Genomic DNA, 14493 nt, shown 5'->3' with positions numbered 1-14493 from the left:
AGAGCATCCCCGGGGACCTGACACGAGCTTCAGAATCCCCTGGGTCTGAGTTTTTTTGAGTTTGCCCATATATGGAACCCTTGCAAGTATGGGAAGGAGGTGGTCTTTTGGCTACTGCCAGCTTGCTTGTCACCCTCTGACCCAGCCCTGCTACAGCTGAAAGCGCCTCAGTCTTGCCTGCTGTCTGCTTCTCTGCATGAACCAGTAAACAGCAGGTGTGTGCTAGGGCCATGATGTTAAAAACCTGAACACTGAGCACAAATAAGCGTTAACTGGGAAGGAGGCACCGGTCACTCGCAGCAGGCTTGGATGGGGGTTTGGATTGGAGCAAAACCCTCACCTGCAAGGGCCTTAAGAAGGGGGGCTTTTAAAGTGCTCCCCAACATAAAACAAAACATCACTGAGACTGGCACCTTGTTGGGCTTTTGGAAAGACGGGTAGGATAGGAGGAGCTGTTTGACAGGTCCGCAAGCAAACAGACCGTTTCAATTTGTGCGCGAGGGACATTTCTCAACATTTCTAAGGCCAATGCAGTTTCTTGGGTTCAGCTACCTCAGGCTGCAGTCCTCAGCACGTCTACTCAGAAGATAGTCCCACTGAATTTGATGTGGCTTACTCCTAGGTAAGTGGGGCCAGGGTGGTGAACTTCCCCCCCAAGTGCCTTACCGGGAGAAAGAGCCGCTGGGCAGCGCATGGCTTGAATAATTTTTTCCATTCCTGAGCATTTCCCACTGAAAAGGCGATTGGGTAGACATTATATTCAAACTTCTTTGTGTACGAAGGGGGCCATTCCTGTAGCTGAAAAGCACAAGGAGGAAAGTGAGGGGATTAGAATTCCTGGGAGGCTGTTTTTGTGGGAAATGCTATTGCTCTACAAAGTCAAACAAATTAAAACAAAGCTCTTACTCAGGCAGAGCTCTATTGAGGGCTTACTACTAGAAAGAGAGTTTATCCGCTCATTAACTTGTGGCTGTCAGAGCATTTCCAAGTGAATCTGCAAGCTTATAATCAAAGATCTAGATTTGGTTGGTGTTTCTTTAAAGAGAGAGAGAGAGAGAGAGAGAGAGAGAGAGAGAGAGAGAGAGAGAGAAAGAAAGAAAGAAAGAAAATAGTGCAGGGGACTCACTTTCCTCTCAAATTGGGGTTTCAGGGAATCCTCAGCAAAGATGTGAAATCTGAGTTTCCTGTAGCTAAAGAGAACTGCTGATTTCAGCATGACGAGAGTTTCTTCCAGCCGGTCGCCACATGCTACAACCGCAAGATGCATCCACTGTGGAGATGAGAGCGAGGCTGCAGAATGCTTCTGGTCCTTTGGTCTCCTAAAAATATATACATTTAAAGTGAGACAAAAATCATCATCTTTGGAGGTTTTATATTAAATAAGCAAAATACTATAAATATGAAAAGAATCAGGGAACTGTAGAGTTGGAAGGGACCCCGAGGCTCATCTAGTCCAACCCCCTGCAATGCAGGAATCTCAACTAAAGTATCCATGACCGAGGGCCACCCAACCTCTGCTTAAAAACATCCAAGGAAGGAAGGAGTGTCCACCACTTTCCAAGGCAGTTGTGATCTTAGACTGGATCCAAAGAGCTTGCCAGGGTAATTTTAATCATGTTACCTAAGCAGTTTTAAGGTGCCTAAAGCTTTCCTTTATTACCTCCCATCGTCACAATTGTTTCCTTATGTATAGCTTGGTTTTAGTTTCAGGTTCAAATAGCAAATTCAGAAATGTAACTCTGGCTGTCAAGTAAGAGTCTGAGTGGCTTCAAATGTTACAGGAAGCGTCGTCACCAGTGCCAAATGTTGAATGGACTCTCACATCTGGTCAGCAGCCCTTTCTGATTGCAGAGATACGCTTGCAAACGTGCAGGCACAAGTTTCTAGGAGATTTTGGAGTGAATTTCCGGAGCTCTTTGCTGAGTGACTCCTGCAACCATGAGAGGAGGAGGAGGACGTAACACAAAAACACTGGAACCTTTCTTTTTAAAAAAAAGAACGTATTTTTTATTAAAGATTTATTGGTTTACAAAAGTTTGTGCAATGCCTCCTTTTTCAAGTTACATTTTCTACAGATCAGTTTCATTTGTTGAGACATTAGTGTTACATTAGGAAGAAAAGGGGGGAAGAGGTGGAGGGGGCCATGGTGGGTGGGGGTGGGGTCGAGTGGCGATGTTTCTATTTTACTTAATGTATGTGTGGGGTTTTGTGTCAGCGTCGCTTGTGCAGGTTCTCTTTGCTATTCGCTTGTGTTCCTTTGGTGGTGAGAGAGGTTGGGGTGGGCCTAGGGTGTGGTTGTTTGTTTGTGATTGGCTGTGGTGAACTGTGTTTTCATATGTGAGTGGGATTTGTATGCTGTTGGTGGATTCTTGTCATTGTCTTGTTGGGCTGTGATACGTGAAAAAAAGGAGCCATACCAGGGTGAAAGCGCCTTCACCTGAGAGTCAGTGTGGTGTAGTGGTTAAGAGCGGTAGACTCGTAATCTGGGGAACTGGGTTCGCGTCTCCGCTCCTCCACATGCAGCTGCTGGGTGACCTTGGGCTAGTCACACTTCTCTGAAGTCTCTCAGCCCCACTCACCTCACAGAGTGTTTGTTGTGGAGGAGGATGGGAAAGGAGAATGTTAGCCCTTTGAGACTCCTTCGGGTAGTGATAAAGCGGGATATCAAATCCAAACTCCTCCTCCTCCTCTTCTTCTTCTTCCATTTGTCCCTGTGTCAGTTTCAGTTTATTGGTTAGTTTTTCTAATATGACTGTTTCCCATACTATTTGGTACCATTGGTCCATGCTTACTCCCAATGGAACCTTTCTGACTTGCATCCTACTTACAGTGGTACCTCGCAAAACGAATGCCTTGCGCAACGAAAAACTTGCAAGACGAAAGCATTTTGCGATGTGTTTGGTGACTCGCAAGATGAAATTTTCTATGGCCGCGCTTTGCAAGACGGATTTTTTTGTGGTTTTTTTGTTTTCGCCGCGCCAATCCGCACTTCGCGAGACGAAATTATCGCAAGACGAAGCGACTTGCGGAATGAATTAATTTCGTCTTGCGAGGCACCACTGTATTTGATTCCCTATGCCTAAATAGTAGTCATTTGTTCACTCCAATCCTCATTCTGCCAACTGCCTAGCTCTCAAAATTACTACTGTACTTGCTCGCTCCACAGATTAGCTACCCATCGTTTACTCGTGAATAACAAGATGTGACAAATGACTGAGCAGCTGAGATAAAACCATCCCTGTAATGGGAGCAGCCTGTAAGTGGGCAAGAGGGGAAGAAAGAAGAGATGCAATGTACAAAAAGAGAATGTGGGAACTCTTAAGAAACTACCCCTAAAACAAAGTGAATGTAAACCGAAGGCCTCAGTGTTCAGAAGACAGGGTTTCTAATATGCCCAGCATAGCTACTTCTTCCATGGCTTTCTATCACACTTCCCCCCTCCCTCATACCCTCTCTGTCACCTCTCTGCTACTTACAAATGCTCCCTCCTGCTCCACACCACCATTTTCTCCAAAATTCAAAATTACGTGGAACTGCAAAGAGCGATCATGCTCTCTGAAACTATGTTATGCAAAACAACGTCATCCATCTGAACAATTTATTCTCAACACAGAATCATGGCTCCCTTGGTGCAAGGATATAAACAGTCCTGCAACTAGGGTACTTCATTTGTAAGCGGAATGGATCCCCCCCCCTTCTCTCCCCCCCACCGAAACTAAAATGAAGTCTGCATGCAATAGCTGCTGCTCTGTATTGCAACATAAATCTTCTCGCGCCTTAAGGGACACAAGCGTTTGGTACCTGACTGGTTCAAGAACGCAATATATTTCATTAATTGCTGAAAAGTCCACGGGCTTTTGTCTTAATTAAAGCTCAATTTCTTGCAGTGGATAAATAATGGCACACTGCACTTATGCAAATAGTATTTACTTTCCAGCCAATTAGTGCAAAACCCGCTGAATTATTAAAGTGCATAATTGGCTGCTTGCATGGATTGTGCTCCTTCCCCTTTCTTATGGCACTGCTTTTTGCCTACTTCTCCTATTCTTACTCTTAATTGCATCATTAAATCAAGCTGTACACAGAAAATGAAAGCTTTGATATAGCTCGCCCCTGCGTGCTACAATCGAAGCAGGTAGAAAACCCCAGCTGCTCATTACACCTTGATGTTGCGATGTTAAGAGTGTTTTTGTGCCACCAATGTAGCCCTTAAGCACGGCCACTAACACTATGCATAGCCTTGAATAATCAAAGGTGGCATCCTAGCACAATGAACTCCTGGAATCGCTGGGAAAGAAAAAACCGGCACTGATCTCAATAGGCTGCATCAGGGAAGAAAGCGTTAAATCATTTACGTTAATTTTTAGGATCCACCTTTTTTCCTGTAATTTTAAGTTACCTTAAAACGTTTTTGTGTACTGCTGTGTTTTAATTGTTGTAACTCATCCTAGGACCTTAGGATATAAGGTTGGTAATAAAATGTAATAAATAATTTCCCCCTTTCCACCTGCTGGGATACTGAAAATTACCTGCACTACCACACCCACTGATGCTATTTGCTTTTTTATTTTTAAGGGACTCAACATAGTGTTTAGTTTGGTCTAGTCTGGAATAAAATAACTATGCGCATCGCAGAGAAACTATCCCTGGCATCTTCCCAGAGTGGAAATGTGCTTCCTTCTGCTTCTGAAGTACTAGAAGGTGGAAAGGGGGTTTCTCATCTTCCTGGCCGCAGGTTCTTTGGGTCTGGTGCCACAGAGCTGGCATTGGAGCCAACTTCAGCCCTGAAGGCTTGCCAGGGCTGGGGGTTGTAGAGCTTTGCTTCCTTTTAAACAGCTAATGGAGAAAGCACCGGGACTCTTACATGTGGAAAGGATCTAGTTTCGGGAGTCAACAGGTGATAAACCTGGTGGACCACAAGCTTAACATGAGTCCACAGTGTGATGCAGCAGGGGGGAAAGCCAATGCTATTCTAGGCTGCATCAACTGAAGTTTAGTGCCTAGATCAAAGGAAGTCACAGTACCACTCTATTCTGCCTTGGTCGGACCACACCTGGAATACTGTGTCCCATAGGCACAGCACGGGGCGGGGGGGCAGCTGCCCCCCCTAGAAGCAAAAAAGAGAGAGCACAGCACGATGCTGCCAGCTGTGCTCCACCTCACCTCAGCCTGCTCAGCTGAAGCGAAACGGCAGCAGGGGCAGCGAAGCTGCCTCCGTCGAGGGAAACCTGGACCTGGGCTAACTTCAGCCCACACTACTTCAAGTCACAGCGAGCACAGCACAGAAAGTGCTGCCCCACAATGCTCTGCGGCACTTCATTTGCAAATGAGGTGCCGCGAAGCATTGTGGGGCAGCACTTTCTGTGCTGTGCTCGCTGTGACTTGAAGTAGTGTGGGCTGAAGTTAGCCCAGGTCCAGGTCCAGGTTTCTCTCGAAGGAGGCAGCTTCGTTGCTGCTGCCTCGTTTTAGTCACCGCTGCCGGTAAAGGAGCGGGCGAGGCAGAAGCACAAGCGCGCTGCCTCAGCAATGTCTGGAAAATGGCCCCTTTCCCTCTGGGGGGCGTGGACACTGACCACGCCTCCTGGGGGATCCTGGCCACATCATTGCCAGCCAGCCAATCGGGTGGCTGGGGGTGGAGGCGTGGCTGGTGTGCCCCCCCCCCCCAGTTTTGATCCTGGGTACGCCCATGCTGTGTCCAATTCTGGGCACCACAATTTAAGGAGGATATTGACAAGGTGGAATTTATGCAGAGCAGAGCATCCAAGATGATCAGGGGCCTGGAAACGAAGCCTTATGAGTTTGAGGGAATTGGGTATGTTTAGGCTGGTAAAAAGGAGACTGAGAGGAGATATGACAGCCATCTTCAAATATCTCAAGGGCTGTCACATAGAAGGGGGAACAAACTTGTTTTCCCCTGCTCTGGAGGGTAGAGCTCGAACCAATGGCTTCAAGTTACAAAGAAAGGAGATTCTATCTAAACATCAGGAAGAACTTTATGATGGTAAGAGCTGTTCAACAGTTGAACAGACTCCCTTGGGAGGTTGTGGACTCTCCTTCCTTGGAAGTTTTTCAGCAGAGGTTGGATGGCCATCTGTCATGAACGCTTTAGCTGAGATTCCTGCAATGCTAGGGATTGGACTATTTGACCCTTGGGGTCCCTTCTATCTCAACAATTCCATGAATCTATGATTCTTTGATTCTAGCAAGGAAAAGTCAATTCACGGTGCAACAATGCACTGAAAGGCAGAAATTACGGAATACAAGGAATACCGCATAAAGTGCAACCCAACAAATGCCCACACAGCTGCAAAGAGCGCAGCTTTCCGTGAAGCACAAAGCAACCAACACTCCACCAGGCTTGCCATTTCTCCTAAAACAGAAGAAGATGGGTTGTGAAAGATAATGGGAAGTGGGATGGATGGGAGAGAAGCTGTAAGGAACTGACTTGTAACAGAGGGGGGTACAGTACTGGGAGTGCTGGAGAGTAAAACCAGAGGGTGGCAGACAGGGGCAGAGAGAGGATGATCTGGAGAGATAATGGGAGAGAGAAGACAAAGACAAAGCTGTTCCACCCACAAAGCTGCCTTTGTCAGCCTCAACAATGCCGCCTTTCTTGCCACTCCATGATTCTTGTGTCAGGGCTGAGTAGGCTGGAGGGGGATTCCCTGGAATTCACCCTCAGAGGACTTCGCAGGGCAGCGTGCAAGCACTCCACCGCCTCATTTTTTTTTAGCAAGGCAAGCTTTGGTGCTAAGCCAGGAAAGATCAGAAAAGGTTGCTAAGATTAGGTTCCAATAACTGTTATGGGTTTAATTTATGCCCCCCAAAACATGACTTCTGGTATAGCTAGCTTGACTGAGGTGTGGCAAAACTGAGAACAACTGAAAATGAACTTAATAATAAATATAATAATAATAATTTTTTATTTATACTCTGTCCTCCCCGGCCAAGACCGGGCTCAGGGCGGCTAACACTAAATATAAATACAGTAAAAACATAAAAAAAACAAAGCAAAACAAAACAAAAAACAGTTGATTGAAATATAAAATACAGTGGTACCTCTACTTATGAATAACTCTACTTACGAATGTTTCTACTTACGAACGGAGCTCCATCCGCCATCTTGCATGCGGTTTAGATAGGATTTTTTTTACTTACGAATTTTTAGATAGGGTTGCTTCGACTTACAAATTTTTTCTCCCAATGCATTCCTATGGGATTCGAGTTACAATTTTTTTTTACTTACGAATGTGCGTTCGGAACGCATTAAATTCGTAAGTAGAGGTACCACTGTATAAGTTAGAATACAGTTTAAAATGCAGCTTAAAATGCAGCCTCATTTTAGTGGTAGCCTGTACATCAAAGCCATAGAGGGAGAAAATGTCAAATATTCACCGGGGCCAACTACCCATGCTGGTCCTACATGGGCCAGCAAAAGAACCGAGGGAAAATTTATAGACAAATGCCATATAAGAAGTTCCATAAGAAAATAAAAATAAATGAAGGGGGGGAGTAGATTGAGTCCAGCCCAAAGTCCAGGCGGAGAAACTCAGTCTTTCCCTGCGGAAAGATGTCAGATCCCGCAGGGCCCTCATCTCCTGCAGTAGGGCGTTCCACCAGCTGAAAACCAGAGGATCACCCTCTTTTGTACTGGCCGGTAAAACACATTTGCTGACTTTTAAGACACTGTGAAATCAGTTCCCAACACATGGGACAATACATCGTTCGATTAGAAGCCTATCTGTTTGGCTATCTATATGAAGCCGAAATGCAGCAGTTACAAAATACCACAACAAAATAGCCACAGCTCTCAACTCTGCCTTCTACAAAAGATGTAGCACAAAGCAGCCAGTGCCGCTCTGCCTATCTCATAAGAAACAAAACTAACCCACTTCACCACACCAGGACACACACACAAAAATACTAAGGGCTCCCCTCAGCAACTACGAAACACAGTAACAACTTTGAAATTTAACATGCGCTTGCCACAGTCTAGCAGTACCTCTAACACAGTGGTGACCAAACTTGGCCCTCCAGCTGTTTTGGGACTACAATTCCCATCATCCCTGGCCACTGGTCCTATTAGCTAGGGGTGATGGGAGTTGGTAGTCCAAAAACAGCTGGAGGGCCAAGTTTGGCAACCGCTGCTAACACAACAAACAGTATTTACTGGCCACAGCACACACGCATGCACACACGCACACACACACACATGTCACAAATAGCACCTTCAAGGGCAAATACAATAGCACTGAGGGGAGTGATTTACGGTGGGAAACCAAGTATAGGCCTCTGACTGAGGGCATGGCATTGGATTAGGCCCCCTGGTCTGCTTTAGTTTCAAAATAAAAGTGAAAAGGCTAAGCACACTTTTCTTTTGAAAGCATGATTAACAAAGCATGTAATTTGTCACCAAAACAACAAAGAGTTAAGCAGGAAGTATTGAGACTTGTCCACCCGAGTTTATTTTGTGTTTGCAGCACTTTGCATTCCAATTTAAATTGCACTGCCCACATGATGTTACCCTCTGAGCAATACCACTCTCAATGCTTTCCCCCTCGGGTTTGATACAGAGGATAACCCTTTCGATTGGGGAAAATTGGGCCCCAAACGACTGCATTTCAGGTTGCAGACTATTTGTTTCACTGTTCTGGGGTGTTTGGAGAAAAGGCTAAACCCTGCACAGATCTGGAGGAGTCCGTAAGAAGGTTGAATAACGCTTTGCACGCCTCCTTCTGGCAACTCCTGCAGCCAAGCTGGTGCCAAATGCATTGTTCTGCTTTCCTTTGGACCATATCAGAGAGGCTGAGACGCATGGATCTTGCACCCTGGGGAGGTCACTTCGGTGCATTCAGTGCATAGAGGCGCAATCCGTTGTATCTTGAGACAGGCACATGCCAACAAGCTTCAATGTATTTTTTCCCATTCACCACTGTGAGAATTGCATTATTGTAGAGCAGTATAAAAATCATATTGTTTACAGATCAGCTTTGCTTTTTCTTAAAAAAAAAAAAAGTATAAATGAGCTGTGCCTGCACTATTTCTGGCCTTCTACTTTTTTGCTTGTTTGTTTGATAAATTGATGTTGCCCTCTTCTTCCATCTGGTGTTTGGGAAGCAAAGAACCAGGTAGAAACCTGCAGGTCCTAACATCTGTTACACTTTTGACTATTTTAATTAGGCTGAAGCTAAATTAAGAAGGGATATCTTAAGTTTTCTTTTCTCTGTTACCTACCCACGAGCCTTTGGGGTTAACACGAGGAATAAACTAAAATGAACATACGAGTTCATTCAGCCGCTTGCTAAATTGGCTTTGACTCAGCACCTGAGAAGTAGGACAGAGGTAAGTCCTGTGGCTGATCTTTCCAAACTGTGTGCTGTGACATGTTAGTGTGTTGGCTGCAGTGGAAAAGGGTTAGTTCACTAAGTAAAACTGAATTACTGTCGCAAAGGGATGCACGTCTAAAAAGTATGTCACCAACATGAAAAGTTTAGAAAGCTCTATCCTATGGAATCACCTCCATTCTCTGCACATCTATGTCTTGTTTCCAAGTAAGTACCCAAAGCACGAGGGAGTTGGTAATTCTCAGATGACTCCGCAGGGCCACTGTGACAGCCTACGCCAGCAACCGGATTCCTCCGCTGAGACACTCAAAGGAGCCTGCATGCCTCACCCAGCCACCCAGAGCTGCAGAGGAATGGCCTAGAAAGAGTGTGGGTGAGCTGGCTCCTAGCCAGCGTGGAGAGGCACGTTTTCTGCACCCCACTGGGCCTGTGCCCCTGGAGGTGGTCAACCCCTAGGTACTCCAATGGACACTGGAGACCTGAACCAGGTTAGGTGCTCTCCTTCTGAATAGCATCCCTGTGGGATGAAGACTATGGAAGGGGTGCTCTGGGGGAGGGTATGAGCATCTTATTTTGTAAATACAAGACTGCTTTTTCACAAGGCAGCTTGAAACATTAAAAAGACAATACACAATAAAAATGCAATTAATAAGAGGGAGCCAAAAGAAACAGGAGCAACCATCAGCCACAGCGGAAGGAGAATTTAATATTTTGGTTCTATGTTCATTTTCAGATTTCCGCTCCCCTCACCCCCCTTCATATTCCATTAGTGCTGCATGGGGAGGGGAGAAAGACAAGGACAGGTGGTTTGGCCCTCAGTGAGATTTCTGAATAAGCATGATTAAGACCAGGCTGCTAAGTCTCCTTTGGAATGCCAGCTGACATAACTAGCAAAGAACAGCCTTGGAGGAGAAACTCAGCAAAATTATATAAACAGGAATATTTGGTTATTGTTTTGTGCTCCTTTTATTGCATCCCATAAACAAGAGCCTATACTGGTGTATATTGGGAGAGGAAGTAGAGCAGACAAACTATAAAATAATGGGGGGGAATAGTGGTTGGGTAAGAATTAAGTTACACAAACGAGGCTTTGAAGAGCATCTTTATTAGGCAGTATCTCCTAAGATACAAACTGGCTGCTAGCCTAATCAACAGACAGCAGTTGTGTGTTAAGCACTTCAAACAACGTTGCTTAAAGACCTGGAGGAGCACTTCCTAAGAATATCACTTTGATACTTGGCCACCAAATATGCAACTGGAAGGGCCATAAAAGCTGTTTCAGCCCCCCAGGTGGACCAACCGCTGCCAGCAACTCTGTGAGATTATTTTCACCTAGTGTGTGCTCTGTGGCAAGAGACCAAGCATGAGGCAATGTTTTTGTTTGCCAGGAGGGTTAGATAAACCACACTCCGTCCTTAAGCACAGCTTGGTTCCTGTCAGTCTCGAACTATTCCAGATCCAGACAAAACAGTGCTCTTATGGTATCTGCCAAAAGGCAGCCCTAGAAACCTTTCAGCCGAGCAGTAACCATGCGATTAAGGGTGACTTGATTCAAGGTGGCATCCTTATGCTTTATATAACGTTCATCTTCTTAAATCTCACTGAAATGTTAGTGAGACACATACAGCACAATCCTATGCATGCCTCACTGTATTAGGTTAGGTGTATTGCAGTCCTTAATATGTATGAAGGCCAATTCTATGCAGAACTACCGGTACATGCATTTGTTCATTCTGTTCTTATTCATTCAATGGGCTCTTGGAGCACCTTTAATAAATAGCTCAATGAATGCAATAAAATCTGAATTAAAATAGGCAATTGACTGTCATTTTTAGTAGCAACAGAATCAGCAGGTTTTCAGCCAAACATACAGAACGATAAACACCTCGTCCAGGCCACAAGCTCTGCTGAAGACAAAGCTCTTTTACTCCTTTTTGTATTTAAAAATCCCCCTACAAACAAGTTTGCCAGGAACATTCCTCTTGAGAGAAAGTTCCCTATGGAATACATCAATAAAGGGATAGCCCGATCTATCCCTTTATATGTATATCTTTTAATATATCCAACTGCTCCCTAAAGGATTTACCACAAAACTCAGCCCAGCAAACTAAAATTACCCTGGATGGCCAGCATTCTAAAGAACAGGTCACTGGATAAACAGCTGTGCAAACTCTGGTCATTTATCTCCAGCCTGCAGCAACTGAAACTCATCTAAACAACTGCAAAAGGGAGACGCCATGGACGCTTCCAGGGACTGTTATACAATATGCTGTGGAGTCCAAATCGGAGCCAGATGTGAACAATTTTAGGCAAAGTGCCACGCAAATATATTGCAGAGGGCCACCAAGTACTCGTTCCTTCCAGCACAAAGCAGAATTATTTTGCGTTCTTCGGCTACCCAGAAAAAGGTATGACAACAAGCCAGTGCAATGGTAGCCAAAAAAGAGTGAGTCACTACTTTTGCTGCTCCTGAGCCAGCTCTAAAATGAGTTCCAGTCCACGTTCAAGCAAATTAGCCCCAAATTCTTCCCCACCTGTATTCCTGTTGCCATCCCTGCTGCTTCACTGACTGCAATCAATGGAAGGGGTTCTCTAGCTGTTATCACAGCAATCATTTGATCAGGCTGGATGGCTCAGTTGGTGGAGCATGAGATTCTTCATCCCAGGGTCGTGGGTTCCAGTGCCACACTGGGCGAAAGATTCCTGCATTGCAGGGGATTGGACTAGATCAGTGGTTCCCAACAGGTGGTCCGGGGACCCCCAGGGGTCCGCGAGCTATGCCAGAGGGGTCCGCAAGATGCTATTAGAATAAAAAATATATTAAATATATTTCGTATGATAACAGATTTTTTGTTTTGGCCACTTCCTACATGAGCAGAGTCTAGCGCAAAACTAGAATTAGATAGAGGCAGTAGTTCTGCTGTATGCCGTTAGGTGACGCTTTACAAACACTACTGTTTTGCAAAGAGGCAGCGCGCGCATTCTACTAACGCTCACCTCCCCAAGATGCTTTGCGCGTGTCGGCTTCATTTGTGCGCTACTGCGCAGGTACCCTGTCTTCTCCATTCCCCTCCCTCCTCCCTGGCGCGCGCTGCCTCTATGCAAAACAGTAGTGTTTGTAAACAAAGTGTTGTTTTTCACGGAAGCTACAGTTCGCGTAGTTAAAAATGGACCGTTGGTAAAAAAAGTGGTTCGTTAAAACGACAAAGGCAGTAGGCTGGAGTATACTGATGGAGTACTCTGTTGTAACTGTAAAAAACGTATAAATATAAAATATAAAAAGACTCTTAATTTGGCTCTCACTTTTTAATTTTAGGATTAGGAATTAATGGGGGTCCCTGTCACAATAGCGGCTCGATGAGGGGTCCTCGAGAAAATTTTGTTGGGAACCCCTGGACTAGATGACCCTCGTGGCCCCTCCCTACTCTACAATTTTAGGTGTATGGCAGGTGGTTGTGGTTTGGGGGAAATGGCCCCATGAGCCAACCTGGGACATGTGCTGGGCCTAATTTGGCCTGCATGCCACATGGTTCCCCAACCACGCTTAGGGTTCAGATCTGTTAAAACTATTAACTTCCATTAAAAATAGAACAGCCTCCCTAGTATTATATAAACATATTTAACTGATATGAAAACTGTAAATAACTGAAAGGATATATTTCTCCGTGTCCCTCATTAGCATTATTCTCACTTTAATCAATGGATCTTTGGACAGAATGAACTACTGCTCCATAAAGATTTGGACAAAAACTCTCACAGCACAAGAAGATGGGAGAGTTGAAAAAATCTGCGCCCCTGCTTCTTTATTCTGAAGGTTTCCACTGATGAACGGCGCCTGCCAACAGAGACTTCGTAAGTAGCACTTGAAATTTCTGCAAATAAATAACACCCAGATAAAATCAAACTTTGGAACAGATTATTTGTATTCATTTATGCAGGGGTGACTTGGGAGAGCAGTCCTGTACTCCAACGCGCCAGGGGAGGGAGATGCAGCCACGACTCCTGCGCCATGTCTATCCTGCAGTCACCCCAAACAGGATGAAAGAAACACCCTGATCTCAACAGAAGCATCCTCAACGTCGGCAGCAAGACCACCAGTGCGCCCACCAATCATAGCCACTCCAAAAGGCAAAGAGGGATTGCCTTCTACTTAGTCACAATCAAGCCATGCAGGCACTGTTTAGCAATCAGGAGGCATGAGACAGGGCACAAACAGCCCTTTCTGTCCACTCCTCTCCCCTGGCAGCCCATGTGGTCAACCTCTCCTGCTATTTTGCCTTTCCTTTCGTGCTCTCTGTCACCAATTCTTCCACCACTCCTAAATGACCACCCCATACAGCACGGCCACCCCACTTGTGCTTGCTGCCCCCTCACAGTAAAACCAGCCTGAGTCAGCACAGCATGGAGGGGCCGCCAGCCCAGAAATCATTCACCTTGCTATCCACTCCCCCTCTCAGAGGCTAGTGGAGCAAAGGTCATACTCGCGAGGGAAAGGGGTCCCTGGCAAGAAAGAAGCAAGGCCGTGTGGCGAAGTCATAGCTTTTATTGGTGGAGGAAATCCCGAGAGAGAAAGGTACACAGGGTTGTGTAGGGTTGCCAACCAATCGCTGCGTTAGGGCTCCTGTGCCTTGGTGCAGTGGCTCTCCAAAGGCCGGACGGTAGCCACGTCCCTCGTGGCTCCAGCGCTATGTCATGAGCACCGTCGCAGGTATCACGCAGCTGTCAAAGCTGTCTGGGAGCATCCTGGCCACTAGTGCTGGTCACAAGGTAGGTATCCCATCCTAGTCTGCACAAAGCAGCGTGTGGGAGAAGGTCCTGTGGAAGGGAAGGCAGAGAGAGGGTAATGATCAAAACAGGCAGGAATAGTATTAGCCTTGGATGCACAATAGATAAATGCATGGAGGTGAGAGAGAAAAGGAAACAAAGGTGCTCATGCAGTCTACAGTGCTCATACATGAGTGCTCATGCGTCAGTCTACAGTGACTGGGGTCTCATATGCTCCTTTGCCCTCAGGGGCTGCAGTAGACATGACAACAGCTTGCTCTACTCCACCATGCATCTGGGCGGTGATCTTGCAAGGCCAAAATAATGGTGAGTGTTTTGGCTGGCAGTGGCTGGAATGGATTGCCTTGCATTCACAGACAGAGAG

General features: G+C 45.8%; 1 protein-coding gene across 1 annotated transcript in view; it reads right to left on the bottom strand.

Moving 5' to 3' along the window:
* The window catches only part of GXYLT2 (glucoside xylosyltransferase 2), a 39260-nt gene that overhangs the window by 20542 nt on the left and 4225 nt on the right, over positions 1-14493 (bottom strand). The window contains exons 2-3 of the mRNA XM_060271352.1: positions 1127-1319; positions 667-798 (exon numbers count right to left, since the gene is read on the bottom strand). Of these exons, the coding sequence (XP_060127335.1) occupies positions 667-798; positions 1127-1319 (325 nt within the window). The remainder of the gene's footprint in view (positions 1-666; positions 799-1126; positions 1320-14493) is intronic.

The sequence above is a fragment of the Zootoca vivipara genome, chromosome 2 (genome assembly GCF_963506605.1).
Source record: "Zootoca vivipara chromosome 2, rZooViv1.1, whole genome shotgun sequence".
Taxonomy (NCBI): domain Eukaryota; kingdom Metazoa; phylum Chordata; class Lepidosauria; order Squamata; family Lacertidae; genus Zootoca; species Zootoca vivipara.
Note: the sequence above shows the minus strand (reverse complement) of the source record. Positions and strands in the feature narration are given on the sequence as shown.